This window comes from Oryctolagus cuniculus, chromosome 18 (genome assembly GCF_051225735.1).
Source record: "Oryctolagus cuniculus isolate XC-2025 breed Fujian yellow rabbit chromosome 18, ASM5122573v1, whole genome shotgun sequence".
NCBI classification, from domain to species: Eukaryota; Metazoa; Chordata; class Mammalia; order Lagomorpha; family Leporidae; genus Oryctolagus; species Oryctolagus cuniculus.
This window is the reverse complement of record NC_142884.1, coordinates 12,278,740-12,305,017: the sequence shown is the minus strand read 5'-3', so window position 1 is coordinate 12,305,017 and position 26,278 is coordinate 12,278,740. Positions and strand designations below refer to the sequence as shown.

Genomic DNA, 26,278 nt, shown 5'->3' with positions numbered 1-26,278 from the left:
GGCGCCCCGACCGGGACTAGAACCCGGTGTGCCGGCGCTGCTAGGCGGAGGATTAGCCTATTGAGCCGTCACTTCTCGCTCACTCTGGGACCTCATATAAAAGCATGCTCTGTGGGCCAGTGCTGTGGCACAGCGGGTAAAGCTGCCACCTGCAACACTGGCGTCCCTGTGGGGTGCTGGTTCGAGTCCTGGCTGCTCTACTTCCGATCCAGCTTCCTGCTAATGCGCCTGGGAAAAGCAGTGGAATTTGGCCCAGGTGTTTGGGCCCCTGCCAACCAAGCAGGAGATGCAGACAAAGCTCCTGGCTCCTGGCTTCAGCCTGGCCCAGCGCTGGCTGTTGTGGCCATCTGGGGGAGTGGACCAGCGGATGGAAGCTCTCTCTCTGTTTCCCTCTCTTTCAGTAACTCCTCCAGAATAAATGGATAAATCTTAAATAAAAAACAATGCTCTGCTATGAACACACCTCTTTAACTCCGGTCTGGCTGCAGCTCCAAGGTTCCATTCTGATTTAGCGCCAAGCCCCTGGCTGCCCCGATGCCTCCCACTCCCACAGGCTTCGGCTCCTCACGGGGCCAAGTCCGCTCTTGACCAGGTTCCCGCTGCCCTCCAGGGCTCCATCCCATACAGGGGCCCAGCGGCGGACACGTGCACCTGCCGCCTCCTGATGGTGGCGCCCAAACGTCCGCACCGGGAACTCAATCCAGGTCCTCCATGTGGGTGGAGGAACCTAAGCACTTGAGCCACCATCTGCTGCCTCCCAGCGTGTGTGTTAGCAGGAAGCTAACTGGACTTGAACCCAGGCACTCCTACATGGGATGCGGGCGTCCTAACCCCTAGGCTAAACGCCCACCTGCCCACAAAGCTTTGCGGTAGACTTCTAAGCACCTCGGTTGACCTCAGCCCTGGATCTGGGCTCCCACACGCACCCATCCTCTCAGCATTGCCACCTGGAGGGATGTCTGTTAGGCACCTCGGTGGGTGCCAGCCAAGCTCCTGGTCCCACCTCCTGTTGGCATCTGCAACTCACCTTCACCTCAATCAATGGAAACTTCATCTCGCCAGTTTCTCAGAGCGGAGACTTTGGAACCCCTCTGGGCTCCCGGCTCCCAGTCCCTGGGAAATTCTATCAGCTCCACCTTCGAGGGACAGATCCCAACCCCTCCCACCCGCTCCACAGCTACCGGCCTCGAAAAAATCTCCACCACCGGCCGGCGCTGCGGCTCACTAGGCTAATCCTCTGCCTTGCGGCGCCGGCACCCCGGGTTCTAGTCCTGGTCGGGGCGCCAGATTCTGTCCCGGTTGCCCCTCTTCCAGGCCAGCTCTCTGCTGTGGCCAGGGAGTGCAGTGGAGGATGGCCCAAGTGCTTGGGCCCTGCACCCCATGGGAGACCAGGAGAAGCACCTGGCTCCTGTTATCAGATCAGCGCGGTGCGCCGGCCGCAGCGGCGGCCATTGGAGAGTGAACCAATGGCAAAAGGAAGACCTTTCTCTCTGTCTCTCTCTCTCTCACTGTCCACTCTGCCTGTAAAAAAAAAAAAAAACAAAACAAAACAAAAAAAAACCACACCTGGGGTTGTGATCACTGCAGGACCTTTTTTTAAAAAAAAAAAAAAAGATTTATTTATTTTTAAAGATTTTAAAAATTAATTTGAAAGTCTGCTACAGAGAAAGACACCCACCCACACACACAAACACCCACACATGGCGGGGGGGAGGGGATTTCATCTGCTGGTTCACAGCCAGGGCTGGACCAGGGTGAAGCCAGGAGCTTCCTCTGGGTTTCCCATGGGGGTGCAGGGGCCCAACCATGTGGGCCACCATCTACTGCTTTCCTAGGTGCATTGGCGGGGAGCTGGTTGGGAAGTGGAGTGGTCAGGAGACGCCTATATGGGATGCTGGCATCGCAGGCCGAGGCTTAGCCTAACGTCCTACAGCGCCGGCCCCCAGGTTGGGTTAGAGGGATGTTTCCAGGTGGGTTGTGGACACCTGCAGGCAGGAGCCCCCTAATTAGCTGTCCTGGTGTGGGAGTGGCTCCGGAGAAAGCTCCTGCTGTCTGTCCCAGGTGCTCGCTCATTAGGGGCAAGGCCAGGTCCGTGGTGGCACCCGTGTCCCCCTCAGTGGCCCTCGGCGTCCACTCCTGTGGGAGGGCAGACGGTCGAGAGCCAAAGGCACCGAGCCAGAAGCTGGCCTGGGGAAGTGAACGGAACGATACGAAAAATCCAAAGCATCCGATGACATCACCCACGTCGTGCAGCCGAACCATTTTCTAAATGACGATGAATTTTAAGAAGCTCCCTCGGCCATGCCAGAGGGGGATGACTGTTCTCTCTGTGCCCGGGGATTTTCTGGAACGTGTACTCGGGCCCGCAGGGGAGACACGGAGGTGCGACCAGCGCTCCGCTAGCAAAAACGTTAACCTGGGATTTGGGGATTTTGCAATGGTTGCGGTATCTGTCAGGCCTTTGAAACACATAATTTGTCGTTTAATATGCTAGGCGAATTTTTTTTTCCTTTAAGAATCTCCGGGGCGCGCGCGCGGGGGGGGGGGGCATAAGGGTCCTATCCAGTGGTTCACTCCCCAAAAGCCCAAGAAGCCGGCACCCACGTGGGTGGCAGGGACCCAGCCCCGCGGTCCTCCCCCGCTTTCCAGAGCCGCCCCTGCCGCGGAGCCAGGCCGGAACCCAGGCTCTCTGATGCGGGACCCGGGAGCCCCCGCAGGCTTCAAGTGCGTCTCCCAGGCGTGCGTGCGTGAGCTCGTATTCCTGCTCCCGCCAACTCCAGCAGCCGGGTCGGAGCTGGCTCGGAGCACGGGGGTCGCTGAGAGCTGTGCGACCCCCAGGAGAGCCAACCGGAGGGGGTCCCCTTGACACTGCCTTACGTCGCGGCGCTGTGGCGAGCTTGCTGCAGGCTTGGAACGCACCGCGGGATGCTAAATCGCCACCTGTCTTCACGAAGAGAACCTTCCCGCAGCTTCGCGACCCCCGGCCAGGACCCCCCCGGTGCGCGCGCACACCGTCTCCCTCCTGGGGTCCCTCCCCTCCCGGCCCAGCCCGCTGTGGGGGGCGTGGGCGGAGTCAAGGGCTGCTTCCGGGATTCTTCAGGGACCCACCCTCCTGAATAACTGGCAGCAGGCTGAGCCAGTTGCGATTGGAGAGGAACTCGCCCTTAGGGAACGCCCTCCACTCGGTTTGGAACGCCTTCCGAGCTGGCCATTTGCAAGCTTTGCGGGGCGGGCCCTCCTCCGGGGCGGGACAGAATGACGAGCGTCCACTCTGGCTAATGGAAATGTGGCTGCGGGGAAGCCTGAGCCAATCAGGAGTGAGAAGGCCGGATCCCGGGGCGGGGCTGGAGCTTCGGCGGTTGAACCGCTCGTGAGGAGGGGTCTCCGGGGAGAAGGTGAGCGGCGGCGGGAGCGGCGGGTGCGCGGGCCGGGGCGGCGGCCGAGGGGGGAGGGGGCTGTCCGAGGCAACGTGGGCTGCAGCGTGGGCTTCAGCGATCGGGAGGGAGGGGCGCTTTCCCACGGCGGGCGCTGGCAGGGGTGTGAGTTGGGGGCGTCTGTTTCGCGGCAGGGTCTTCGACGGGAGAAGTTGTCAGGCGGCAGACGGCGGACGGTACAATGCACCTGGCGGTTCCTGGGCGGCTTTATTGGCGGGGGTGGAGCGCCGTGGGTGGGGGGCGAGCGAGGGAGGGGTGTGGAGGGCGCCGCGGCGGGGGCGTCCCGGGACCGGGCTGTGCGAGGCGGACGAGGGAATTCACGCGCGACTTTCCCTGAACCCGGCCGACGCGGTGGAGAGCGTGCGTCCGGCAGTGTCCCAGTGTCGCCGGTGGGCGGAGTGACCTGGCTTTATAACAGTGGTCGCACTGCCCTCATCGTTTAATGGTGACCCCCAGGCGTCCATCTGCAGTCCGGGACTCCAGACTCAGCCGGCCCAGTGGCCACCTCTGTCCCGCTGACTTGTCCCAGGCCGCACCTGCCGTTTGACCCCTCCCACCTCCCCAACCCGGGCCCCCGCTGCAGTGGTCGTGGGCTCCTCCCTGGCCGTCACCCACATGTGGTCCTGCAAGTGCCTGGTCCAGGAGTCGGGGCTGCCTGGGTTTCATCGCCTCCCTTGTTGCCACTCCGGGCTGCTGCGGTGGGCTCCCCGCCTCTGCCCTTGGCCCCCATAACCGGGGGAACCCTGTTGAAATAAAGGTCAGATCATAGTGCTGCTGTGTCCAGACCTTCTGCTGGCTCCCACCTCGCTCAGCAAAGGACCTGGGCACCTCTCCAAGGCCCCCAACCAATCCGGCTTCCTCCTCCTCCCTCCAATGCCCGCCACAGTCTCCCAGCCCACACCGCGGCCTCCTTGCTGTCCTCCGAATCCAGCAAATCCACTGCCCTCTCCGGGCCTTCGCCCTTGCTGTGCCCGCCAGCCGGGTCGGCTGCCCGGAGCCTCCTCAGGCCCCTGCGCAGGTGTCGGCCTCACAGATGGCCCCGCTGCCTCCCAGCGGCTCCTGGCCCCGCACTGATGGTGTGTCTGTGCCCACTGGGCTCTCACACCCCCCAGTGGAGGGTTTGGCTCCACGCACGCGTGGAACTCAGCCCCTCGCAGAGCACCGGTGATAGAAGGTGTCCCTTCTGTGCCGTCCTGGCCGCCTCGGCTGCTCCCTGTGGCACGGGCAGAGTGGCTGAGCTGGGAGGGCCTTGAGCCGGGTGGTGGGGCCAGGGCGGGGGAACAGACCAGGCGGGCCGGTGCCAGGGGCAGAGGGTCTCTGCTTTGCTGTCTCAAGGAGCTTGTAGCCTTCTGCCCCACCCCTGTAGGTTTGGGACCAGAGCCAGGGATTTGCATTTTCCTAGGCACCCGTTGCGACGCTGGCATTCTGTCGCCCCTCGTTGGAGAACCTTTCTCAGGCTGGTTCAGAGCTTGGGCAGTGGGGGGTCTGCTGTCATCGAGTTCCTCTGCTGGGCAGCGCTGGGCACCCGGGCGGCCCCTGACCCTGCCACAATCAAGGAGGCCTTCCTGCAGGAGGGGGCATTGGAGGGAGACCTGGAGGAGGGGGAGCGAGGTGGGGGGGGAGGAGGAGGAGGAGGAGTGAGGTGGGGGAGGAGGTGACTGACGGCTGTGTCCCCAGTGCCAGGAACCGGTGTCCAGGCATCTCCCATCACATTCCTAAGCATTCCCGTTGTGTGCCGTGTGGGGACCTGGAGCTCAGGAACGCTGGCAGGGACTGAGCCGGGACACGGATGCGAGCGGCGTCAGCAGCAGGCAGTGCGAGGATCCCAGTTCTGCTCACCTCGCTAAGGGGAAGGGGCCGCGGGGGGCACTGAGGGGTCCCCAGCCTGTAGCGCAGGCCAGGCTTTAGATGGGAGGTGGATGCTGGGAGGGGCAGGCCGGCTGCCAGTCCGCAGGGCTTCTGGGCTTCTCCCCAAGCTGGGCGTTTAAGGACATGTGGGAGAGGAGGCTGGACACCCCGGGAACACTGCAGTGTGGGGGTGCCCGGGTCTCCACCCCCCAGGACTCCGGGAGGCTTTGGTCTGTTTCCTGGGGAAGTGCAGGGGTGAAGGGGGAGGGACCTGTGTCCTGCTTAAATCCCAGAGGTGAGGTGCAGGTGAGCTCAGAATGGGGGTGTGGGTGTGGGAGGTGGTGCTGTGGATTTGTCTTGGGGAAGCCCAGCGGCGACCCCCCTGGGTGTGGCTTGTGACACCTGTGAGCTATCCGGGAGGAGGGGCCAGTGATGAAATGCTGGCAGGAGTAGGGGTCATCAGTAGTGAAAGATGGGGGCTGCGTGGGGGGCTGGGAAGTCGAGTGGGCTTGTGCTGATGTCCCGAGCCCCCGAGAACCAGGCTCAGGTGTGTGGGCCTGGTTGGGATGACGTCACGAGCTGGCGGGGGCGGGGCCTGGGGGCTGAGGCGAGGAAGAGCCAGGACAGACTTGGAGTTGGGATGGAGGCAGCGACAAGGATGGGCCACTGGTCACGGAGCGAGGATGGAGGGTGCAGGTGGAGGGGCGGGGTCTGCGGCGGGAGGGGGAGGAGCCGCGGGAATCCCAGAAAAGAGTGAGGGGTTGTTCCTGGGAGGCAGTACGATTTGAGAGGGGGCGGACTCAGGCGGGCTATGGAATACAGGCTAAAGTGGGGTGTGTGGGGGTGGAACCTGGGACACACGTGCGGGAGGTGATTGAACCGAGGTAAGATACGGGAGGGACCCTAGGGGACTCTGGGGGACTGGTGTAGGGGGAAGCAGGGTGCAGCCGTCCCCTCCTCCCGCCTGGGAGAGCAGCATGCAAGTAAGGGACGTGGTGGGGGGCGGCACACGTGGCCCTCACAGGAAGGGGGCACGGCTGGAGGATGGGGCGAGTGGGGTTCTGCGGAGAGGAGGGGCGGGGAGCGATGGGGAGCGGGGTCAGGGAGAAGGGGCGACTGAGTTGGAAGAGGGGGTGGGCGAGGGGAGCGGCGAAGTTTGCGGAGGTGAGGGGGCGGAGGTGTGCGTAGTGGGGGAGGTCGAGGCGGACTCTTCGGAGGCCTAACACCAGGCGCTGAACAACGGGGAGCTGAGCGCAGAGGGGAGCTGCTTTTCTCGGGGTGGGGATGCGGAGGAGGAGAGGAGGGCAGGGCCAGGTGGGCGGCAGGGATGGGTGTGGCGCGCCCCTTCATCTCGCTGCTGCGAGTGGGGGCGCTGGGGCTAAGCCGCTTCCCGGGCGTTCCCCGGGCGCCTCCGGCAGCCTCCAGCGCCTTGGTAACCGGCGCGCTGCGGCTGCTGATTGGCTCGCGGAGTGCGAGGGGTGGGGCCTGTGGGCGGGGTCTAGGACCCTGGGCAAGGTGCGGGCCGGCGCTGCCTGGGGTGGCCCCGGGATGGGGTGGGCGGAGATGTCGAGCTGTGCGGCGAGATCGGGATGATTAACCCCGACCTCTGAACGCCCAGAAATCAGCAGGATTGCCCGAGGGTGGGTTTCCGGGGGAAGGGGTCTCCAGGTTTCATGAACCCCTCCAAAAAGCACTGGAGACCCTGGGCCCAGATAAAGTGAAGGGTTTGGAGTTAAGGACAGAGAGGTGCCTGTCAGGACGTCTGGGGCTCGGGCAGTTGTCCCTGGGCCTCTGAGGACGGGGACGTTGAATGGGGGCCCCTGGCATCTGCTGTAGGCAGGGCGTCTGAGATTTCACGCGGTTCTGGGGGGCCCAGCGCTCTGCAAAGGTGAAAAATCCCCCGCCCAGGTGTTTCAGGGCTCATCTTTGCTAAGCGCTCTGATGTCACAGCTGGGGGGGCCGTCCCTCGGGGAGTTGGGGGGAGGAGTTGGAGGGCTTCTGAGGGTCTGCGCTGGTGCCCCGGCCCTTGGGGCGGCTGTGGGGCCTGGGACAGGTCCCCCCTCCGTTGCTGAGCCCCAGGGTGCCCACCTGCACACTGAGACCTTGCCTGTCTCTGTGGTCGATTTCACGCTCAACACTGATGATGAGAAAGCCGCTGTCTGGAGTGCACACCTGGTGGCAGACTGCGCTTCTCCAGAGACGCCCACACGTCTCCTCTCCTCTCCTCACCCCAGTCCTGGGGAGCCCTGGCGTCTCCTCTCCTCCTCCTCACCCCAGTCCTGGGGAGCCCTGGCGTCTCCTCTCCTCACCCCAGTCCCGGGGAGCCCTGGCGTCTCCTCTCCTCACCCCAGTCCCGGGGAGCCCTGGCGTCTCCTCTCCTCCTCCTCACCCCAGTCCTGGGGCGCCCTGGCGTCTCCTCTCCTCCTCCTCACCCCAGTCCTGGGGCGCCCTGGCGTCTCCTCTCCTCCTCCTCACCCCAGTCCCGGGGCGCCCTGGCGTCTCCTCTCCTCACCCCAGTCCCAGGGAGCCCTGGCGTCTCCTCTCCTCACCCCAGTCCCGGGGAGCCCTGGCGTCTCCTCTCCTCCTCCTCACCCCAGTCCCGGGGAGCCCTGGCGTCTCCTCTCCTCACCCCAGTCCTGGGGAGCCCTGGCGTCTCCTCTCCTCCTCCTCACCCCAGTCCCGGGGCACCCTGGCGTCACCTCTCCTCCTCCTCACCCCAGTCCTGGGGCGCCCTGGCGTCTCCTCTCCTCACCCCAGTCCCAGGGAGCCCTGGCGTCTCCTCTCCTCACCCCAGTCCCGGGGAGCCCTGGCGTCTCCTCTCCTCCTCACCCCAGTCCCGGGGCGCCCTGGCGTCTCCTCTCCTCACCCCAGTCCCAGGGAGCCCTGGCGTCTCCTCTCCTCCTCACCCCAGTCCTGGGGAGCCCTGGCGTCTCCTCTCCTCACCCCAGTCCTGGGGAGCCCTGGCGTCTCCTCTCCTCACCCCAGTCCTGGGGAGTCCTGGTGCCATCTCCTCTCCTCCTCCTCCCTCCAGTCCTGGGGAGCCCTGGCGTCTCCTCTCCTCACCCCATCCTGGGCGCCCTGGTGTCCTCCCTTGAGGAGAGGGCCGCATGATTGTCATCTGGCCCCTGCCACACCTCATTCTCACTTAGTCCCTTTCCCTCGTTCACGGGCTGCTGGCCACACCAACCTCCTGGCTTTTCTTCCAACATTGTGTCGGCCCGTGCCTGGCTGTGTCCGTGCACCCGCTGGCCCTCTCCCCCGGATTCTGTGGGTCCCCCTCTGTACCCGGCACCCCTGGCCCTCCCCCGGGTATCCATGGGTCCCCCTCTGTGCCCGGCACCCCTGGCCCTCTCCCCCGGGATCCGTGGGTCCCCCTCTGTGCCCAGCATCCCCTGGCCCTCTCCCCTGGGACCCATGGGTCGCCCTCTGTACCCGGCACCCCGGGCCATCTCCCCTGGGATCCGTGGGTCCCCCTCTGTGCCCACCACTCCTGGTCCTCTCCCCCGGGTACCTGTGGGTCCCCCTCTGTGCCCGGCACTCCTGGTCCTCTCCCCTGGGATCTGTGGGCCCCCCTCTGTGCCTGTACACCCCTGGCCCTCTCCCCTGGGTATCCGTGGTCCCCCTCTGTACCCGGCACCCCGGCCCTCTCGCCTGGGATCCGTGGGTCCCCCTCTGTACCCAGCACCCCGGCCCTCTCCCCCGGGATCTGTGGGTCCCCCTCTGTGCCCGCCAATCCTGGCTCTCTCCCCCGGGTACCTGTGGGTCCCCCTCTGTGCCCGGCACTCCTGGCCCTCTCCCCCGGGATCTGTGGGTCCCCCTCTGTGCCTGTACACCCCTGGCCCTCTCCCCTGGGTATCCGTGGTCCCCCTCTGTACCTGGCACCCCTGGCCCTCTCCCCCAGGATCCGTGGGTCCCCCTCTGTACCTGGCACTCCTGGCCCTCTTGCCCGGGATCTGTGGGTCCCCCTCTGTACCCGGCACCCCTGGCCTTCTCGCCCAGGATCCGTGGGTCCCCCTCTGTACCTGGCACTCCTGGCCCTCTTGCCCGGGATCCGTGGGTCCCCCTCTGTGCCCGGCACCCCCTGGCCTTCTCGCCCAGGATCCGTGGGTCCCCCTCTGTACCTGGCACTCCTGGCCCTCTCCCCCAAGTATCCGTGGGTCCCCTTCTGTACCCGGCACCCCTGGCCTTCTCGCCCAGGATCCGTGGGTCCCCCTCTGTGCCCGGCACTCCTGGCCCTCTCCCCCGGGATCTGTGGGTCCCCCTCTGTGCCCGGCACCCTGGCCCTCTCGCCCGGGATCCGTGGGTCCCCCTCTGTGCCCGGCACCCCCTGGCCCTCTCGCCCGGGATCCGTGGGTCCCCCTCTGTGCCCGGCATCCCCTGGCCCTCTTGCCCGGGATCTGTGGGTCCCCCTCTGTGCCCGGCACCCCGGCCCTCTCCCCCGGGATCCGTGGGTCCCCCTCTGTGCCCGGCACTCCTGGCCCTCTCCCCCGGGATCTGTGGGTCCCCCTCTGTGCCCGGAACCCTGGCCCTCTCGCCCGGGATCTGTGGGTCCCCCTCTGTGCCCGGCACCCCCTGGCCCTCTTGCCCGGGATCCGTGGGTCCCCCTCTGTGCCCGGCACCCTGGCCCTCTCGCCCGGGATCTGTGGGTCCCCCTCTGTGCCCGGCACCTCCTGGCCCTCTCGCCCGGGATCTGTGGGTCCCCCTATGTGCCCGGCACCCCCTGGTCCTCTTGCCCGGGATCCGTGGGTCCCCCTCTGTGCCCGGCACCCCGGCCCTCTCGCCCAGGATCCGTGGGTCCCCCTCTGTGCCCGGCACCCTGGCCCTCTCGCCCGGGATCTGTGGGTCCCCCTATGTGCCCGGCACCCTGGCCCTCTCGCCCGGGATCCGTGGGTCCCCCTCTGTGCCCGGCACCCCTGGCCCTCTCGCCCGGGATCCGTGGGTCCCCCAGGCCTCTGCTCAGAACATCGTTCCTGCCCCTTGCCCACTTGGCATTGCCGCACATCTGCTGCCCCCGCGGAGGGCAGGGATGCTTACTGTTGCCTCCCCGGCTCCGGGGTGGCACTTGCGGTATGGATAAGCACTGTGGCTCGTAGGGAGGCCCAGGAACTCGCCTACCTGCACGGCAGAAGCTGGACAGGCGCGCGAGCCGTGGGAGCCCCCATTCTGAACCAGTGCCCCGGGTCCGAGCTCAGCTCTGTGGAACGAGCATCTGTTCATAGCAGCTGTGTTGGACGAGAGGCGATGCCCAGGCTCGTGGCAGCTAACGAGCTGAGTTAGCTGAGTGTGTCACAGACAGCCCTGGCCCCGCCCTCACCTGGAGCACTCTCCCCTGGGCCGCACCCGCCCTGCCCTGCCCAGGGCTCTCTGCTCATCTGGCCTGGCTCCCCTCCACAAGTGTTTGCTGAGTGAATGAATGACGGTAATTCTGACCACGGTTCTCCTCGGCACTCCTGTCTCTGTAGTGCCAGCACATCTCAGGCTTGGGACCGTGCAGGCACAGTGCTGTCATGTACATTGCCCGGTTTAATCCTGTGACAGCTCTGGGAGGGATGGGCCACAATTATATACCCATTTTCTGGATGGGGAAGTCGAGGCACAGAGAGGGGAAGTTGTTTTCCCAAGGTGCCACAGCTGGCCAATGGTGGCCACAGGCCGTGAATCCGGGCCTTTCCACTCTGGGGAGGGCCTGGGCTCTCAGCCCTTCTGGGTGTCCGTCTCACCCCCTTCTCCAGGGACCCTGGCCATGGAGCAGCCAGCCGGCCTGCAGGTGGACTACGTCTTCCGGGGCGTGGAGCATGCCGTGCGGGTGGCAGTGTCTGGACAGGTGCTGGAGCTGGAGGTGGAGGACCGGCTGACGGCTGACCAGTGGCGCGGCGAGTTCGATGCCAGCTGTGAGTGTGCCTGCCTCTGGGGGTCACGGCCACCCGGAAGCTCTGCAAGGCGGGGAGGGGCTGCGGGCCCCGTCCCTGGAGCTGGGGAGGCTTGGAGAGCTCGTGCGCAGCGCCCCCCGGTCCGGGCAAGTGGTCAGACCTCAGGAGGGACTTCTCTCCCCTGCCAGTCATCGAAGACTTGACGCACAAGACAGGGAACTTCAAACAGTTCAACATCTTCTGTAACATGCTGGAATCGGCCCTCACGCAGGTAGGGCGGGCGGGGGGAGCTGGGGGGCTGGGGGCGACGCGTGCCTTTCTGCTCTGCCAAGACCCCTCCCTTCTGTTTCTTTTCTTTCTTTTTTTAAGGATTTTATTTATTTGAGGTAGAGTGACAGACAGTGAGAGGGAGAGACAGAGAGAAAGGTCTTCCTTCCATTGGTTCACTCCCCACATGGCTGCAGGGCCTGGAGCTGGGCTGATCAGAAGCCAGGAGCCAGGAGCTTCCTCCAGGTCTCCCATGTCGGTGCAGGGGCCCAAGGACTTGGGCCATCTTCTATTGCTGTCCCAGGCCATAGCAGAGAGCTGGATCGGAAGTGGAGCAGCCGGGACCAAGGCAGGGCGTGAACCTGCAGCCAGACCAAACATATTCAGGGAAAATTAATCCGCAGAGGTGGCCAGCTCCCTGGGTGCACATGAATGGAACTCGGGACGGGGGACCCCAAGCCCAGGGGCCGGGCTGTTTTATATCTTAGGTGGGCCATGGTGGGTGGGGTAGGGGCTGCAATGGAGGTTTGCAGGTTGGGGTGTAAAGACAACAGGGTGTGAGACCGAACTGAGGTTCAGGGGCAAGGGATGAATTCTGATTTTGTTTCTCTTTTAGGCAGTGAGTGAGAGTGGCTGAGGCCTATGTCATTGTTCCATCAGAATCACTGCACTCCTAATACTCCTGTTAATGTTTGTTTTTCAAGATTTTTATTTATTTGAAAGATGGGGTGAGAGCGAGGGAGAGAGAGAGAGAGATCGGTCTTCCATCTGCTGGTTCACTCCCCAAATGGCCACAGCGGCTGGGGCTGGGCCAGGCTGAAGCCAGGAGCCCAGAGCTCCATCCGGGTCTCCCACGCGGGTGCAGGGGTCCAAGCGCTTGGGCCATCTTCTACCGCCTCCCAGGTGCATTAGCAGGGAGCTGGGTCGGAAGTGGAGCAGCTGGCACTCCGATCCGGAATGTGGGTGTCCAAACAGGCGCTTACCCCGCTGGACCCCAGTGCCCACCCCAGGAGCAGGACGTTCTCTGCACTTCCCGCTGTGCCCCTAGGTCTCGGGTCCTGCGCGTGGTCACTTGCTCCCCAGCCCCTGCTTGGTTCCTGCCGAGGCTTCAGCTCTGCTGCCCACTGAGCCTTCGGCACCGTTGGGGTGAAGGTGGACGAGACGCCCGGCGTCTGTGTTACCAGGAAACCAATGTGGCCGCAGGGACTCCCAAGCGCCCTGGGTGCAGGGATATTCCTGGGCCAGGGCCGCCTTGACCACCAGCCACGCTGCAGGACAGCCCAGCGCATGGCCCAGGGGTGTGAGCTGTGTGCTGTGGGTGTGGCGGTGCTGGGCCCCGAGGCAGCCCCCCCCCCCCCACTGTCCCAACAGAGCAGTGAGTCGGTCACCCTGGACCTGCTGACCTACACAGACCTGGAGTCCCTGCGGAACCGCAAGATGGGGGCCCGGCCCGGCTCGCTGGCCCCCAGGTCAGCCCAGCTCAACGCCAAGCGCTACCTGATCCTCATCTACTCGGTGGAGTTTGACAGGTGAGCACAGGGTGGGAGTGGCGGGCGAGCCCTCAGGAGCCCCTGGTCGCCCTGGGCAGCGCAGGAATGTGGGTTCAGCCTTGCCTTTGTGATCCTTGGGGTTTTAAAAAATTTTGATTTATTGGGGCTGGCGCTTTGGAATAGTGGGTAAAACCTCTGCCTGCAGTGCCCACATTCCACATGGGCACTGGTTCGAGCCTGGCTGCTCCTCTTCCAGTCCAGCTCTCTGCTGTGGCCTGGGAAAGCAGTGGAAGATGGCCAAGTCCTTGGGCTCCTGCACCCACGTGGGAGACCTGGAAGAGGCTCCTGGCTCCTGGCTTCAGATTGGTACAGCTCTGGCCATTGCAGCCATCTGGGGAGTGAACCAGTGGATGGAAGACCTCTCTCTCTCTCCCTCTCTCTCTCTCTCTCTGCCTCTGCCTCTCTGTAGCTCTGTCTTTCAAATAAATAAATACATCTTTTTTAAAAATTTGAGAGGCAGAGAGACAGAAAAAGTGAAAGAGAGAGAGCAAGAGAGTGAGCTCCCACCCACTGCTTTACTCTTCAGATGCCCCCATGGCCAAGACTGGGCTGAGGCGGAAGCCGGGAGCTGGGACCTCGATCCAGGCCTCCCACGAGGGTGGCAGGAGCCCGATTCCTTGAGCCATCACCACCGCCTCCCGGGTGCACGTCGCAGGGAGCCGGGATCGGGGCAGAGCTGGCCTCCGAGCCAGGCACTCAGTACGGATGCAGGTGTCCAGAGGCCTGCCCAGCGCCCTGTGTCTCAGAATAGAGACCTGTGCCCTCCAGGTCTCAGAATAGAGACCCAGGCAGGACGAAGGTGCTAGGGTTATGTTTGCTCAGTGCATCTGCTCTTTTTATTAGGAAAAATAAGCGTTCCCAGAGGGTTTCCGGTAGATTTTCTGTAATTTGAGGGTACTTCAAAAAGTCAATGGAGGCCGGCGCCGCAGCTCACTAGGCTAATCCTCTGCCTTGCAGCGCTGGCACACCAGGTTCTAGTCCCAGTCGGGGCGCCGGATTCTGTCCCGGTTGCCCCTCTTCCAGGCCAGCTCTCTGCTGTGGCCCGGGAGGGCAGTGGAGAATGGCCCAAGTCCTTGGGCCCTGCACCCCATGGGAGACCAGGAGAAGCACCTGGCTCCTGCCTTTGGATCAGCCGCAGCGCACCAGCTGTGGCGGCCATTGGAGGGTGAACCAACGGCAAAAGGAAGAAGACCTTTCTCTCTCTGTCTCTCTCTCTCTCTGTCTACTCTGCCTGTAAAAAAAAAAAAAAAAAAAAAAAAAAAAAAAGTCAATGGAAAAATGGAATTAAAATACATACTTGTTTTGTTGTGAAAAATGGTGAAATCCATGCATAGCTTTTTCTTTTTATTTATTTATTTATTTATTTGACAGGTAGAGTTATAGACAGAGACAAAGGTCTTCCTTCTTTGGTTCACCCCCCCAAATGGCTGCTACTGCTGGTGCGCTGCGCAGATCCGAAGCCAGGAGCCAGGTGCTTCCTCCTGGTCTCCCATGGGGTGCAGGGCCCAAGCACTTGCGCCATCCTCCACTGCACTCCCGGGCCACAGCAGAGAGCTGGCCTGGAAGAGGAGCAACCGGGACTAGAACCCGGGGCCCATATGGGATGCCGGCGCCGCAGGCGGAGGATTAACCCAGTGAGCCACGGCGCCGGCCCCGCATAGCTTTTTCATGACGTGCGTTCACCACGAACTCTTTGAAGACCCCTGATATTTGACGGGAAGTGGTCAGCTGCAAGGGATGCTGGGAGAATGAGTCCCTGGCATTCTAGCCCGGACGCGGGGAGGCAGCGAGGGAGAAGGGTTGGGTAATGGCCGTTGGGTAGCGGGGGGCAGCATCGGCACCGGCTCCGGGAAACTGAGTCAGGCCACGTGGCTCCAGCGTCCACTCCAGCGGTGGCGCGGGGGCCGGCGTCGCCCTCAAGGGGCGCCACCGCTGGCTGAGCAGACGTCGGTGTCGTGTTCCGTGTGCAGGGCCAGGCCCGGGCGGGGGGGGGGGGCGGTTTGGGGCTCGTGTGCTCTGGCGCCCTCGGGGTGGGGGGCTCTCAGAGTCCGGCAGTTCCCCGCAGGTGGGTCCGCGGCCTCTGAGGCGCCCCGGTTCTGACCCCTCCCCAGGATTCACTACCCGCTGCCCTTGCCGTACCAGGGCAAGCCTGACCCCGTGGTCCTGCAAGGCATCATCCGCTCGCTGAAGGAGGAGCTGGGCCGCCTGCGCAGGCCGGAAGGCCAGGACCCTCGGGACTCCCGGGACCCCGAGATCTGGCACCTGCGGGAGCAGTGAGTCCGGGAGGGGGCGGGCTCGGCGGGGGGCCCCCGTGCTGGGCAGTGAGTCCCGCCTCTTCCGGGAACCTCCTGGGTCTTCCCGGGGAGCCTGGGTGCAGGGCGGAAAGCCCCCGGGAGGCTTAGGCGCTGCTGGGTCAGCCTCAGATCCGCTCAGGACTGGAGTGCTCGTGGGAGTGTGTGCATTTCCCAGACTGGCCACCAGGAGGCAGCCGCAGCCCTTTGGAACCATGGCCAGAGCTGGGGGAGACTTGGATCTCGCAGTGTCAGGCCCAGCCGGGTGTCAGAGTTTGGGCTGACGCCAAGAGTCATTCGTTCGTTCATTCACTCCTTCACTCATTCATTCATCCATCCAACATTTACTGAGTTCCTACGCTACCTGCCACTAGCTTATTTTTTTTTAAGATTTATTTTGTTTATTTGAAAGTTACAGAGAGAGGTAGAGAGAGAGGGGAGAGAGGTTTTCTTTCCACTGGCTCACTCTCCAAACGGCTGCAACCACTGGAGGTGGACCAGGAGTCTGGCTGTGCATCCGGGTCTCCCACGGGTATGCAGGGGCCCCAGCACTTGGGCCATCTTCTACCGCCTTCCCAGGCGTGTTAGCAGGGAGTGGAGCAGCCGGGAGTGGAGCCAGTGTCCAGGGCGGGTGCTGGCGCCGCAGGCAGCGGCTGAGCCCACTGCACCGGCCCAGTTAACGATTGTGGAGCAGTCGCTCTGTGCCACGCGGTCTACACAGGCTGCATCGATTCCCATAGCTTGTAGGTCAGTGTTGCCATCCTCACCGCTCTTCACAGATGAGAGAGCGAAGCCGCCCCAGGCCACCCGCGGACTTGAACACAGGCAGCCTGGCCCCGGGGCCCAGGTTTCTGCACAGGGCGCGCCTGTCGGGTGGAGCCCTGGTGCCCAGAGGGTGGGGATCCCGAGCTGGCACGGTGGCTGGCAGCTCTGCTGAGGCTGGTGCCAGGGAGGAGATGGCCTGAGAGCCCTGGGGCAGGCGGGCTTCCCAGGTGGGGAACACGGGGAGCTAGGGCCGCCCTGGGAGGAGGGAGCCTGCTGGGTCCCCGGAGAGGGAGGCAGGAGGGGAGGGGGGAGCTCAGGGAGCCACGGGTGTCTCGTCTTACCCTCTGTGCCAAAAGCTGGCTCCACCCACAGATGGTATATTGGAATTGTTGAAGCTCCTGACTTGGTTCTGCCTCCCCAGTCCTGCAGTTGGTCCTGGGGCTCCCGGCTGTCAGGGGGAGCTGAGACCACGAGTGCGTGGGGAGCTGTGAGAAAGGCGGTGCCAGGCCGCCACCCAGACAGACAGCTCCCCTCAGGCTCTCTGGGGACCCTCCCCCACCCAGTCCCACTGTTTCCTAACATTTATTTATTTATTTATTTTTTAAGTTTTATTTACTTATTTGAAAGGCAGAGTTAGAGAGAAAGAGAGAGAGAGACAGAGACAGAGAGAGACAGAGACAGAATGCTTCCATCCGCTGGTTCATTTCCCAGATGGCTACCATGGCCAGGGCTGGGCCAGGCTGAAGCCAGGAGCCTGGGACTCCATCCAGGTCTCCCACATGGGTGTGGGGGCCCGAGCATCTGGGTCACCTTTAGCTGCTTTCTCCGGCGTATCAGCAGGGCGCTGGACCGGAAGTGGAGCAGCTGAGACTCGAGTGGGCTCCCATATGGGATGCTGGTGACACAGGCAGCATCACCTGTGCCACGATGCTGGCCCCCATTTCTCTTCTCTTCTCTTCTCTTCTCTTCTCTTCTCTTCTCTTCTCTTCTCTTCTCTTCTCTTCTCTTCTCTTCTCTTCTCTTCTCTTCTCTCTCTCTTTCTTTCTTTATAAATATTTATTTGAAAGGCAGAGTTACAGAGAGGCAGAGAGAGAGAGAGAGAGAGAGATCTATCTATCTGCTGGTTCACTCTCCAGATGGCCACAATGGTTGGACTTAAACCTATTGGAGCCAGGAGCCAGGAGCTTCTTCCAGGTCTCCCATGTGGGCGCAGGGGCCCAAGCACTTGGGCCATCTTCCACTGCTTTCCCAGGCCACAGCAGAGAGCTGGATCAGAAGAGGAGCAGCCGGGACTTGAACTGGTGCCCACATGGGATGCCGGCACTGCAGGCAGCGGCTTTACCCGCTACACCACAGCAACGGCCACAGCCCCCGTTTCTTAACTTTCTCATTTTGAGGTGTGACCCTCATACACTAGAGTGTACACTATAAATGTCTAGGGGCCGGTGCTGGGGCGTAGACGGTGAGGCTTCTGCCTGCAGTGCCGGCGCCCCACACGGGAGCCCACGTGCTTGGACCACTGCACCCACGTGGGAGACCCAGAAGAAGCTCCTGGCCTGGCCCCAGGTGCTGCGGCCATTTGGCAAGTGAACCAGTGGATGAGACCTCTCTCTCTCTCTCTCTCTCTCTGTAATTGTCTTTCAAATAAATAAATAAATCTTTAAAAACCAACAAAAAGAGGGCAGTGTCTGTGCTCACTTCTTTGCTTGCACATTTGGGTCTTTCGTGGCGCTGAAAACCTCGAGTCTCTAGGGACACTGTTTACTGTGTGCTGAGCCAGGTCCGTACAATGAGTTCCGAATGAAGGTTAAGATTTCTTTGTGTGTAGGCCAAACCTTGTAGCCACCGCAACGCAGGTCTCCAACGTGCCCCCAACTCTGACATAGTGTAGTTAGGTCCGTCGGAGCTTTTGTTAAAATTTAATCCGTTTGCTTGTACAGAAAGTGTTTCCGGAGTGGTGGCCGACCCTGGCACGGCCGCAATTCAGAGAAGCCCACTTTGCATCCCCGTTCTCTCCGAGGGTCCTCGGAGCTCGCCCTCCCGTGTCTGCATTACTTACAAATGTCTCTGAGGGTGGGCGCGTGGGGAGCCCACCTGCCGCCTTCTGGTGCCTGGCCCCAGCCCTGGTTACTCTGCCTCGGCTCCAGCACCCTGCCACGTGCGTCCAGGGAGGCAGCCATGATGGCTCAGTGCTCGGGGTCCTGCCACCCACGCGGGAGACCCGGATGGAGCTCCTGGCTCCCGGCTTCCCCCTGGCCCGGCCCTGGCTGTTGAAGCCATTTGGGGAGTGAACCAGTGGGTGGAAGGTTCTCTCTCTTGGTGCAGATGATTTGTGTGTGTGTGTGTGTGTGTGTGTGTGTGTGCCAGAAATACAGGCATCTTTTAATTGCCTTTCCCGTGCTGTGTATTTCTGGACACATGTGTATGCAACGTTGTAACCCCCTCTCCTGTACAGACTCGCTAAACCTCTGCACAGGTTTAAGCTCATGGTGGTGGTGTCCTGGTGTGGGACGTAGGGCTCTGCCTCGTTCGTCCGGCCGCTGTGGCGCTGGGCTGAGGTGGCCAGGGGGCTCGGGATGCCAGCTTCGCTCACTCCCGCGCCCGCTGTTACGGCCATGCAGCAAGCCTGAGTCTGGCGCCGTGTCCTTCCCCGAGCAAGGGTTCTGAGCGCCACAGTGATGAGCCGCTCAGCTCCGCATTTCCTGGGCTCCTGTGACCCGGGGCGGGAGCTCTGTCGGGGCCGGCTTTCAGGGTGCAGACGTGGACAGAATCAGAACTCCCGGGCTGTGTGCCCAGCCGTCCAGCCCCGCTAGGGGAGGAGGGGTGCGTGTGACCCGGGCCTGGCCCTGTTCTCCTGGGGGCGGGGGCCGCCCTTACTGGAGGAGGTGACACCAGGGGCGCCGCTCCCGGAGGAGAGGTGGGGGGCCGAGCCCCCTGCCCAGCGCTCGCTCTCCCCTGCCTCCCCTGTAGGGTGTCCCGCCTGGCGTCCGAGAAGCGCGAGCTCGAGGCCCAGCTGGGCCGCGCGCGCGAGGAGGCGCTGGCCGGCCGGGCGGCGCGCCAGGAGGCCGAGGCGCTGCGCGCGCTCGTGCGCGGCCTGGAGCTGGAGTTGCGGCAGGAGCGCGGCCTCGGGCCCCGGGCGTCGGGCCGCCGCGGCCAGGACTGCCGCCGCCTGGCCAAGGAGGTGAGGCCCGGGGCGGCTGGCGGGCCGCGGGGGCGCGGGCCTCGGCCTCGCTGGGGACCTCTGCGCCGCTCTCCCCTGCCGGCAGCTCGAGGAGGCGAAGGCGTCGGAGCGGAGCCTGCGCGCCCGGCTGAAGACGCTGAATGGCGAGCTGGCCCTGTACAAGAGAGGGTGAGCGGCGGGGCCTGCAGGGGCTGGGGGGCGGGGCCTGAAGGGTGGGCGGGTCCCGGTGGGGTGGGGAGGGCGGGCAGAGCCTGGGAGTGGGCGGGGCCTAAGGACTGGGTGGAGCACAGGGAGGGGCAAGGCCAGGGAAGATGGGCAGGGCTTGGGCCTGGAGGGTGTGGCCCAGCAGGTGGGGTCAGCTGGCTTTATTGGGGTGGGTGATGTAAAATGTGCAGGAGCTCCAGGGAGCTGGGAAATGTGTCGGGTGAAGGAGTCATGTTGGGATGCACGCAGGTGACACGTGGGTCTTTTTGGGAGGGGGCTTTTCTCTGGTCTTGCAGAGGGGCAGACGCTGAGGGAGGGTCGTGGGCCAGGAGTGTGTGTCTAGGAGTTGAGGGGAGTTGGAGGGGATGGGGTTGTCCAGACCCGCGGGCAGCTAACAGCTGGTCCTGTGCCCTCAGGAGGCGGCCTCCACCGGTGGCTCCGGCCTCGGCCCGGGAAGACCGGGCTTCGTCGTCCCGGGAGCGCTCTACGTCGCGGGGCCGCGGGGCCGCCCGTTCCTCATCCCGAGAGAGCAGCCGCGGGGGCCGGGGTCGGGGCCAGCCTGCTCGCCCCACGCCCTCACCCACAGGTCCGGGCCTGTCCTGCTCTGCCTTGGGGGTGGTGAATGGGCTGGAGCTGCCCGTGACCCCGTGACCCGGCCTTCTTTTCTCTCCACACCCCGTCCCCCCTTATCCTAGGTGGTCGTGTCACCCGCTTCGACCCCACAGCCTTTGTGAAAGCTAAGGAGAAGAAGCAGAGAGAGATCAGAATGAAGTTAGGGACCGCCCTCTCCCCGCCCGTACCTCTGCCCCTCCCCCCCAGCGCCCCTCCCACCCCCAGCTGCTTCCATCACCTGGTACCTGCGGCGCTCGCTCCCACCGCTCACTTGCCCCTCCCGCTGTCCTGACCCCTCCCCTGCCTGCTCAGGGCTCCGCCCACCCTCTCCGGTCTGGTCCCGCAGGCTTTCCCCCTGCTGGGCTCCGGCGGGGGCGGGGCGGGGGCGGGGCGGGCCCTCCCTTGCACAGCTGGGCACACACCAGCTGTCTCCCACTCCCCAGGCAGCAGCAGCAGCAGCGGAACCGCCTGGGCTCCGGAGGAAGTGGGGACGGCCCGTCCGTCTCGTGGTCTCGCCAGGGCCGGCCTCCTGCCGCTGTGACCGGCCGGGGGGACGCGGCCAACCGCTCCCGACACCGCAGCTCCTCAGGTAAGCGGCCCGCAGGGTGGGGGCGCGGGGGCCCCTGGGAGCTGGGCGCTCACACACACACCCCCTTCCCCCCAGTGGACAGTTTCCGCAGCCGCTGCTCCTCGGCCAGCTCCTGCAGTGAGCTGGACTTCTCCCAGTCGCTCTCCAGAAGGTAAGACTTGCAACGTGGGGAAGGGTGACTGGGGAGGCTGGAAACAGTGTTCTGCGGGGTGGGGGTGGGGGGGTTGGGTGATGCAGGGCAGGGGCCTTGAAACCACCAAGGTGGCTGAGTGAGCTGCCAAAGGCCCCCCCCCACTGCTCCCTGATCACCACCACCCCCAGCACGCGCAGGCTCCGGAAGCGTTCCAGCCCCATCTGCTGGAGTGGGTCCCACACGGTGAGTGAGGGTCTCCCCAGCCAGCTGCCCCGTGTCTGCTCTGTCTCCCTCCCGGGGTCGGGTCCCAGGTGCCTCTGTCACCGGGGCTTCTTGAGGCTGTGGGGTTGGGGGGGAGCACCCTGGGGGCCCTCAAACCTGCTGGGCTCAAGGCAGTTACTTAGCCCTCTGTGCCTCAGTTTCTTTATCAGGGAAATGGGGGCGCCAAGACACAGGAAGTTTCTTGGCATACAATGAGGGCCCAGCAGGTGCCAGCCCCGTTCTTGAAGTCCAGAACTTTCAGTGGGATTTGGGGGGCAGGATTAAAGGGGGTGCCTGACCCCTTTCCTGCCTCTGTCGTCAGAAGTCTGTGCCCCTGGAACACAGCCACCGTCAGAGACGCCTGGCCAACTCGGGGGGCTGGGTCCCCATCAAAGGTGAGCCCCTGGGGCCCCACATCCGCCCTGCCTCTCCCGCGCAGGCCCCGCCCGGGGGGGGGGGTGGTTAGGAGGGCGGCGTGTGGGGCTCCTCACAGCCCCGCCGCCCACGCCTGCTCTCCAGAGTACAGCTCCGACCACCAGGCGGCCGACATGGCGGAGATAGACGCCCGCCTGAAGGCCTTGCAGGAGTACATGAACCGGCTGGACACGCGGTGCTGACTGGGGGGGTGCCCCTCCATCCTCCGCCCACCTGAGAACGGGGTGGGGCGGCGCCCTGGTGCTCCTGGGGTCTCGGGTGTGTGCGGGCCCTGACCCTGCCCTCTCCCCGGCCACGCCTGCCTTTGTAAATAAATATCTTTGTCCTTGGGGACCCTCAGCTGGTGACTCTGAAGGGCAGGATTTGGGGGAGGGGAGGAGGCCTGGGGGTGCAACCAGGACCTGGTGTCTATGGGTGCACCTGACTGGGCGCTGACGGGTGGGTGGCCCAGGGGTGGGAGTGAGCAGAGACCTGCATGGGCTGTGTGTGGCCGAGTGGCCGAGGGAGCGGTGCCTTGCGGCCCGAGGCCTGTCGGTGCCACCCGGACCCACTTGGTGCTGGGTCCTGGGCTCTGCCCAGAGTCCTCTGGGTTCTGAGCACCAGAGAGGATGGTGTGCTGGGGCCAGGGTCCGGGGGGAGGGCGGGGGAGGCGCAGAGAGGGAGCCGCTGGCTCGGGGACACGGGCTGAGCTGCAGGTTTATTGGGGGGGGGCGCTGGGCGGGCGGGAGTGGGCCTCACTCGCGGTAGTGCTGCCAGGTCTGGATGATTTCGTAGAGCTGGTTGCCCGGCGACAGCGTCTTCTGCACGTCCCGGTGCCCTTTGACCTCGTAGTTGGAGCTCAGGGCTCCCCGAGCCACTCCGCAGTCCAGCAGGCTCTGGGCGGCCCGGAGGGCCCGGGCTGGCGGCACCCGATCTGGGGAGGGGGGAGCAGGCGTGTGACCGGGGCTCCCTCACGGGGCAGAGGGGGTGCGGGCTCGCGGGTGAGTGACGGCTGGAGCTGGGCTGACGCGCTCTGTGCCTCCCGGGAGGGCTGGCTCAGGCAGCCCCCAGAGCAGAGCGTGGGGCCCCCTGCTGTGCCACCCCACCTCCCGACTCACCCATGTAGTTGCCCATGAAGGTGATGCCGATGGATATGGGGTTCCAGGTGGGCCCTGCGTGGTCGCCCTTGATGTCCCAGCCGCGACCCTCATACACCAGCCCGTCCTCTCCTATCAGGAAGCTGCGTGGTGGGCGGGGACTTGGTGAGAGGGGGAGCTTTCTGGGGCAGACTCCCTCCCCACCCTCTACTCCCCTCCTGCCACTCCCAGTTCCCCCAAACTCCTCCTCCTCCCCTGATTTCCGCCACAGCCAGGACTGTGGCCACATCTCAGCCTCACAGCACCAGGGATCAGAGCTGGGGAGGCACCTGCCAGAGGTCACACAGCCCAGGGTTTTCACCCAGGGCTCCATGACCCCACCCACCAGGGCTCCATGACCCCACCCACCAGGGCTCCATGACTCCGCCCACCGGGTCTCCATGACTCCGCCCACCAGGGCTCCATGACTCCACCCACCGGGTCTCCATGACTCCGCCCACCAGATCTTGTTTGCTTGCTTTGCCTCTCTGCTGAATCTCCACCGGGTCTTAGTCTCGGGTCCCAGGGACTCGCCCCTTGCCCCAGGCTGCTGCCAGCCCTTGGGGGCCGCTGGGCGGGGGGCGCAGCAGGGACTCGAGCTAGGCAGGGGGTCAGAGCCAGGTGTAGACCTGGTGCCCCAGGATTTGTCTGCCAAGCCTGCAGCAGTTCCATAAGTCACAGACAAGAACACACCTTGGCTGACTTGATTGACAAGCCCGGAATAAGCTAGATCAGCCTCCTGTAGGGGCAGCATCTGCTGGCGCAGCCCCCCCTCCCCACTCCCCGGCTCACCCCAGAATGGGGGCGCCTTGGCGTCCCCCGTCGTGAGTCTGTTCCCTGGGAATCCAGCTCACACAGCCTGGCGCTGGGGCTGGGCTGTTGAGGGCCCCCCACCTTCCCCGCCCCCGGCGCTGTGACACGGCGCTGGCTGTGCGCCGGCCACGCGGGAGCAGCTCAGAGCCTCCGCCAAGGGAGCAGCTGACGCGCGGAGAGAGGCTAGGACAGGCGCAGGAGGGGCGCTGGGAACAGCAGGATCGGCGTTGGGATCCTGCAATCCCGGAAGCCGACGTCAGTCTGCCGCTTCCGGCGCCGGGGCCGCCGAGCCCAGCGCGGGTCCTGGACGCAGCCCCGCAAGGCGGAGGTTAGAGCTGGGGTGCCCTCGGAAGTTTCCGGGCTTCTTTGGGCGAGGTCTCCTGAAGCAGCCTGGAGGGGCGGGGCCTGGGAACGAGCATTTCCAGGTGCTCCTCGCCTCCCTGGGTCTGAGAACCTGCAGGGTTCCCGCGTGGAGCCCCTGGCCACGCTGCTGCCCAGGGAGCAGGCTCAACACGCCCCCTACTGCTGATTGCCGCCTAATGGCAATGGCACCTGGACTGCGGGGTCCCCCGAGAGCTTAGCACACATTGGCTCCTTCCGTGCTGGGATGGAGACCCCTGTGTAGGACGCCAGCCCCGTCCACGGCGCATGGGTCCGGTGGGCACGGCCCGGTAGCCGATCTCAACAATGCCCCCCCACCCCCCCGCAATAGCCTCAGCCAGCACGGGCAAGCTGAAGGTGCTGGCTCTGCCCACGTCTCTGAGCTGACCCCAGGACCTTGATCCTGATCAAAGGTCCCAGGCATTGTCGGGCCGCCTGCACCTGCCCAGCCTTAGAGGGGGAAACGAAGACCCCCGGGCGGGGGGGACGCCAGGAGGCTGCAGACCCAGGCCGGCTTCCTCGGCGCCCCACTCACTTGTAGCCGACGTCGCACCAGCCCAGCGTCCGCGCGTGGTAGTGCTGCACGTTCCGAGCCTGCTGCTGGCACGAGTCCGGGCTGCTGCAGCTGCTGCCTGCCGTGTGCGACACCACCACGTAGCGCACCGGCTGGCGCAGGCGCTTGGAGCACTCGGACGCCAGGGCCTTCCACTCCCTGCGAGGCACAATGGGGCTGCAGCAGCTCCGGGCTGGGGTCTTCAGAGCTGCCCCGAGGCCCAGCAGGGCCAGGAGGGCGCAGGCGAGCAGCGCACGGCCACCGTGGCGGAGCATGGCAGTGGGGCGCGCAGGGGCAGTGAAGATGGCGCGGCTGCCTTTATCTGCGGGAGGCGGGGTGGGGGGTTCTTGCCTCACACCGCAGGGGGTTTCCAGCTCCCCCCTCCCCGCAGGGGACCCACACTTGGTACTTCCCCCTGTGTTTTCTGGAAGGCCCAGAGGGTGGTTCCCTGCCCTACCTTGCGCGACCCCCCCGCCTCAAGTGGCGCATTGCCCCAGTTACCGGGCATCCCACCCCGTGTGGGCACGGCTTCCTGCAGAAACTGGAGTAACCGAGCTTCCTGTTTTCCAAAGCAGGCCCAGGCCTGTGACACTTAACCCTTGCGGCAAACCGAGGGTGAGTATGGGGAAACCCAGTTTCGCAGTTGGGTAAAGTGAGGTGGGGGAGAGGGGACGTCCGGAGCTGGGAGTGGGAGGTGGTGGCTCCTGGGGGGGTCCGGAGCCGCCCTCCGAGGCTGCCTGCCCTCCAGTGTCAGGGCCGAAGCCAGTGAGGCGGCCTCTTCTGTGCCTCGCTGTCCCCCACCTGCAGCATGGGGCGAGTATGTGGGGGGGGGGAGTGAGCAGGCCAGCAGGACTCGGGCCTTTGGGAGCCTCAGCCGGAGGCAAGCAGCACGCTTTCCGTGGGTGCCACTGGCAGCTGCACGCCCACAAGGCGGGACTCCGAGTCCCGAGGAACGCAGCCCCTTGCCCAGGGCCCCTGAGTGGGCTGGGTACAAGGCTTCCGCCCACCTTCGGCCCCGCCAAGCCCTGGCTGTTGCAGGCATGTGGGGATATGGGCCAGTGGCAGGGGGCTCTCTACCTCTCTGTCCCTCAAATAAATAAAGACAAACTTTTAAAACTTGCAAGAGTAACACGTGCTAGTTGTAACAAGCTGAACTGCCAAACATCTAGACCCCCTGTGCGGGGCTCCCTCCAGCTCCGCCCATCGGGGGGGCCCCCAGTGGGGGGGGAGGGGCCCTCACGATGCCATGCAGGCGCACGCCCGCAACTCCACGCACCCTGCAAAGCGGCCACCTGCTCACAGCAGGCTTGAGAGGTGCGTGTTACCTATCACGAACACGGCCGAGGCCCGGCAGGGCTGTCCACGGAGATTATCCCCAGCTTGCTACAAACTCACAGGACAGGATTTCTTTCTCAAACACATAAAGCCACATGCGTGGGTCTGTGGTCTGTTACGGAACACTCCAGGGCCGTGCGTCTGATTCTAGTGGGTTCTTCATAGAGCTTGCGCAATGTTTCTTGGTAGAGGTTCAGCCAAAGGTGTTCCGGGTTCTTGCACAAACCCCCCTGGGCCCTGGAGTGTGTCCGTGTAAAAGAAACGCAGGCTTCTCGGGGCACGCGACGCTAATATGTGTGCCAGAGGGTTTGGCTCCAGTTCTAGCGGGCCACCTCCGCCCCACCCTGGATGCGGATGTCACGGCCTTTTCTGTTTTGTTTTGTTTATTTGAAAGGCAGAGTTACAGAGAGGGGGAGAGGGGGAGAGAGGGAGAGAGAGAGAGATCTTCCATCTGCTGGTTCACTCCCCAGATGGCCACAGTGGCCAGGCCAAAGCCAGGAGCCAGGAACTCTGCCCGGGTCTCCCACAGGGGTACCGGGGTCCAAGCACTTGGGCCGTCTTCCGCTGCTTTCCCAGGCTCAATAGCAGAGAGCTGGATCGGAAGTGGAGCAGTCGGGTCTCGAACCGGTGCACGTATGGGA

At 64.3% G+C, this 26,278-nt stretch overlaps 2 protein-coding genes across 5 annotated transcripts; one reads left to right on the top strand and one right to left on the bottom strand.

Annotated features, from left to right (window-relative positions):
• The first annotated feature begins 3,241 nt into the window (after positions 1 to 3,241).
• Positions 3,242 to 21,779, top strand: CCDC61 (coiled-coil domain containing 61). Of its 4 annotated transcripts, none has more exons than XM_070062067.2 (14): positions 3,242 to 3,395; positions 11,015 to 11,173; positions 11,341 to 11,423; positions 12,791 to 12,948; positions 15,081 to 15,242; positions 18,996 to 19,206; positions 19,292 to 19,374; positions 19,827 to 19,996; positions 20,106 to 20,181; positions 20,466 to 20,611; positions 20,687 to 20,762; positions 20,933 to 20,987; positions 21,328 to 21,400; positions 21,525 to 21,779. In XM_070062067.2, the coding sequence occupies exons 2-14, from the start codon at positions 11,026 to 11,028 to the stop codon at positions 21,620 to 21,622; spliced, it is 1,539 nt and encodes a 512-aa protein (XP_069918168.2). In that variant the 5' UTR covers positions 3,242 to 3,395; positions 11,015 to 11,025; the 3' UTR covers positions 21,623 to 21,779. The 4 variants fall into 4 exon arrangements, with proteins under 4 accessions (XP_069918168.2, XP_089175705.1, XP_069918167.2 ...); XM_089319579.1 differs by lacking the exon at positions 3,242 to 3,395 and adding an exon at positions 3,536 to 3,610; XM_070062066.2 differs by lacking the exon at positions 3,242 to 3,395 and adding an exon at positions 10,557 to 10,701 and having other exon boundaries at positions 21,331 to 21,400.
• A 339-nt stretch (positions 21,780 to 22,118) lies between these two features.
• PGLYRP1 (peptidoglycan recognition protein 1) lies at positions 22,119 to 24,592 on the bottom strand. The gene is made up of 3 exons (XM_070062069.2): positions 24,285 to 24,592; positions 22,538 to 22,659; positions 22,119 to 22,353 (listed from the first exon to the last, which is right to left on the bottom strand). Exons 1-3 carry the CDS (start codon positions 24,575 to 24,577, stop codon positions 22,175 to 22,177), a joined length of 594 nt encoding a protein of 197 aa, XP_069918170.1. The 5' UTR covers positions 24,578 to 24,592; the 3' UTR covers positions 22,119 to 22,174.
• Between the last annotated feature and the right edge of the window lie 1,686 nt (positions 24,593 to 26,278).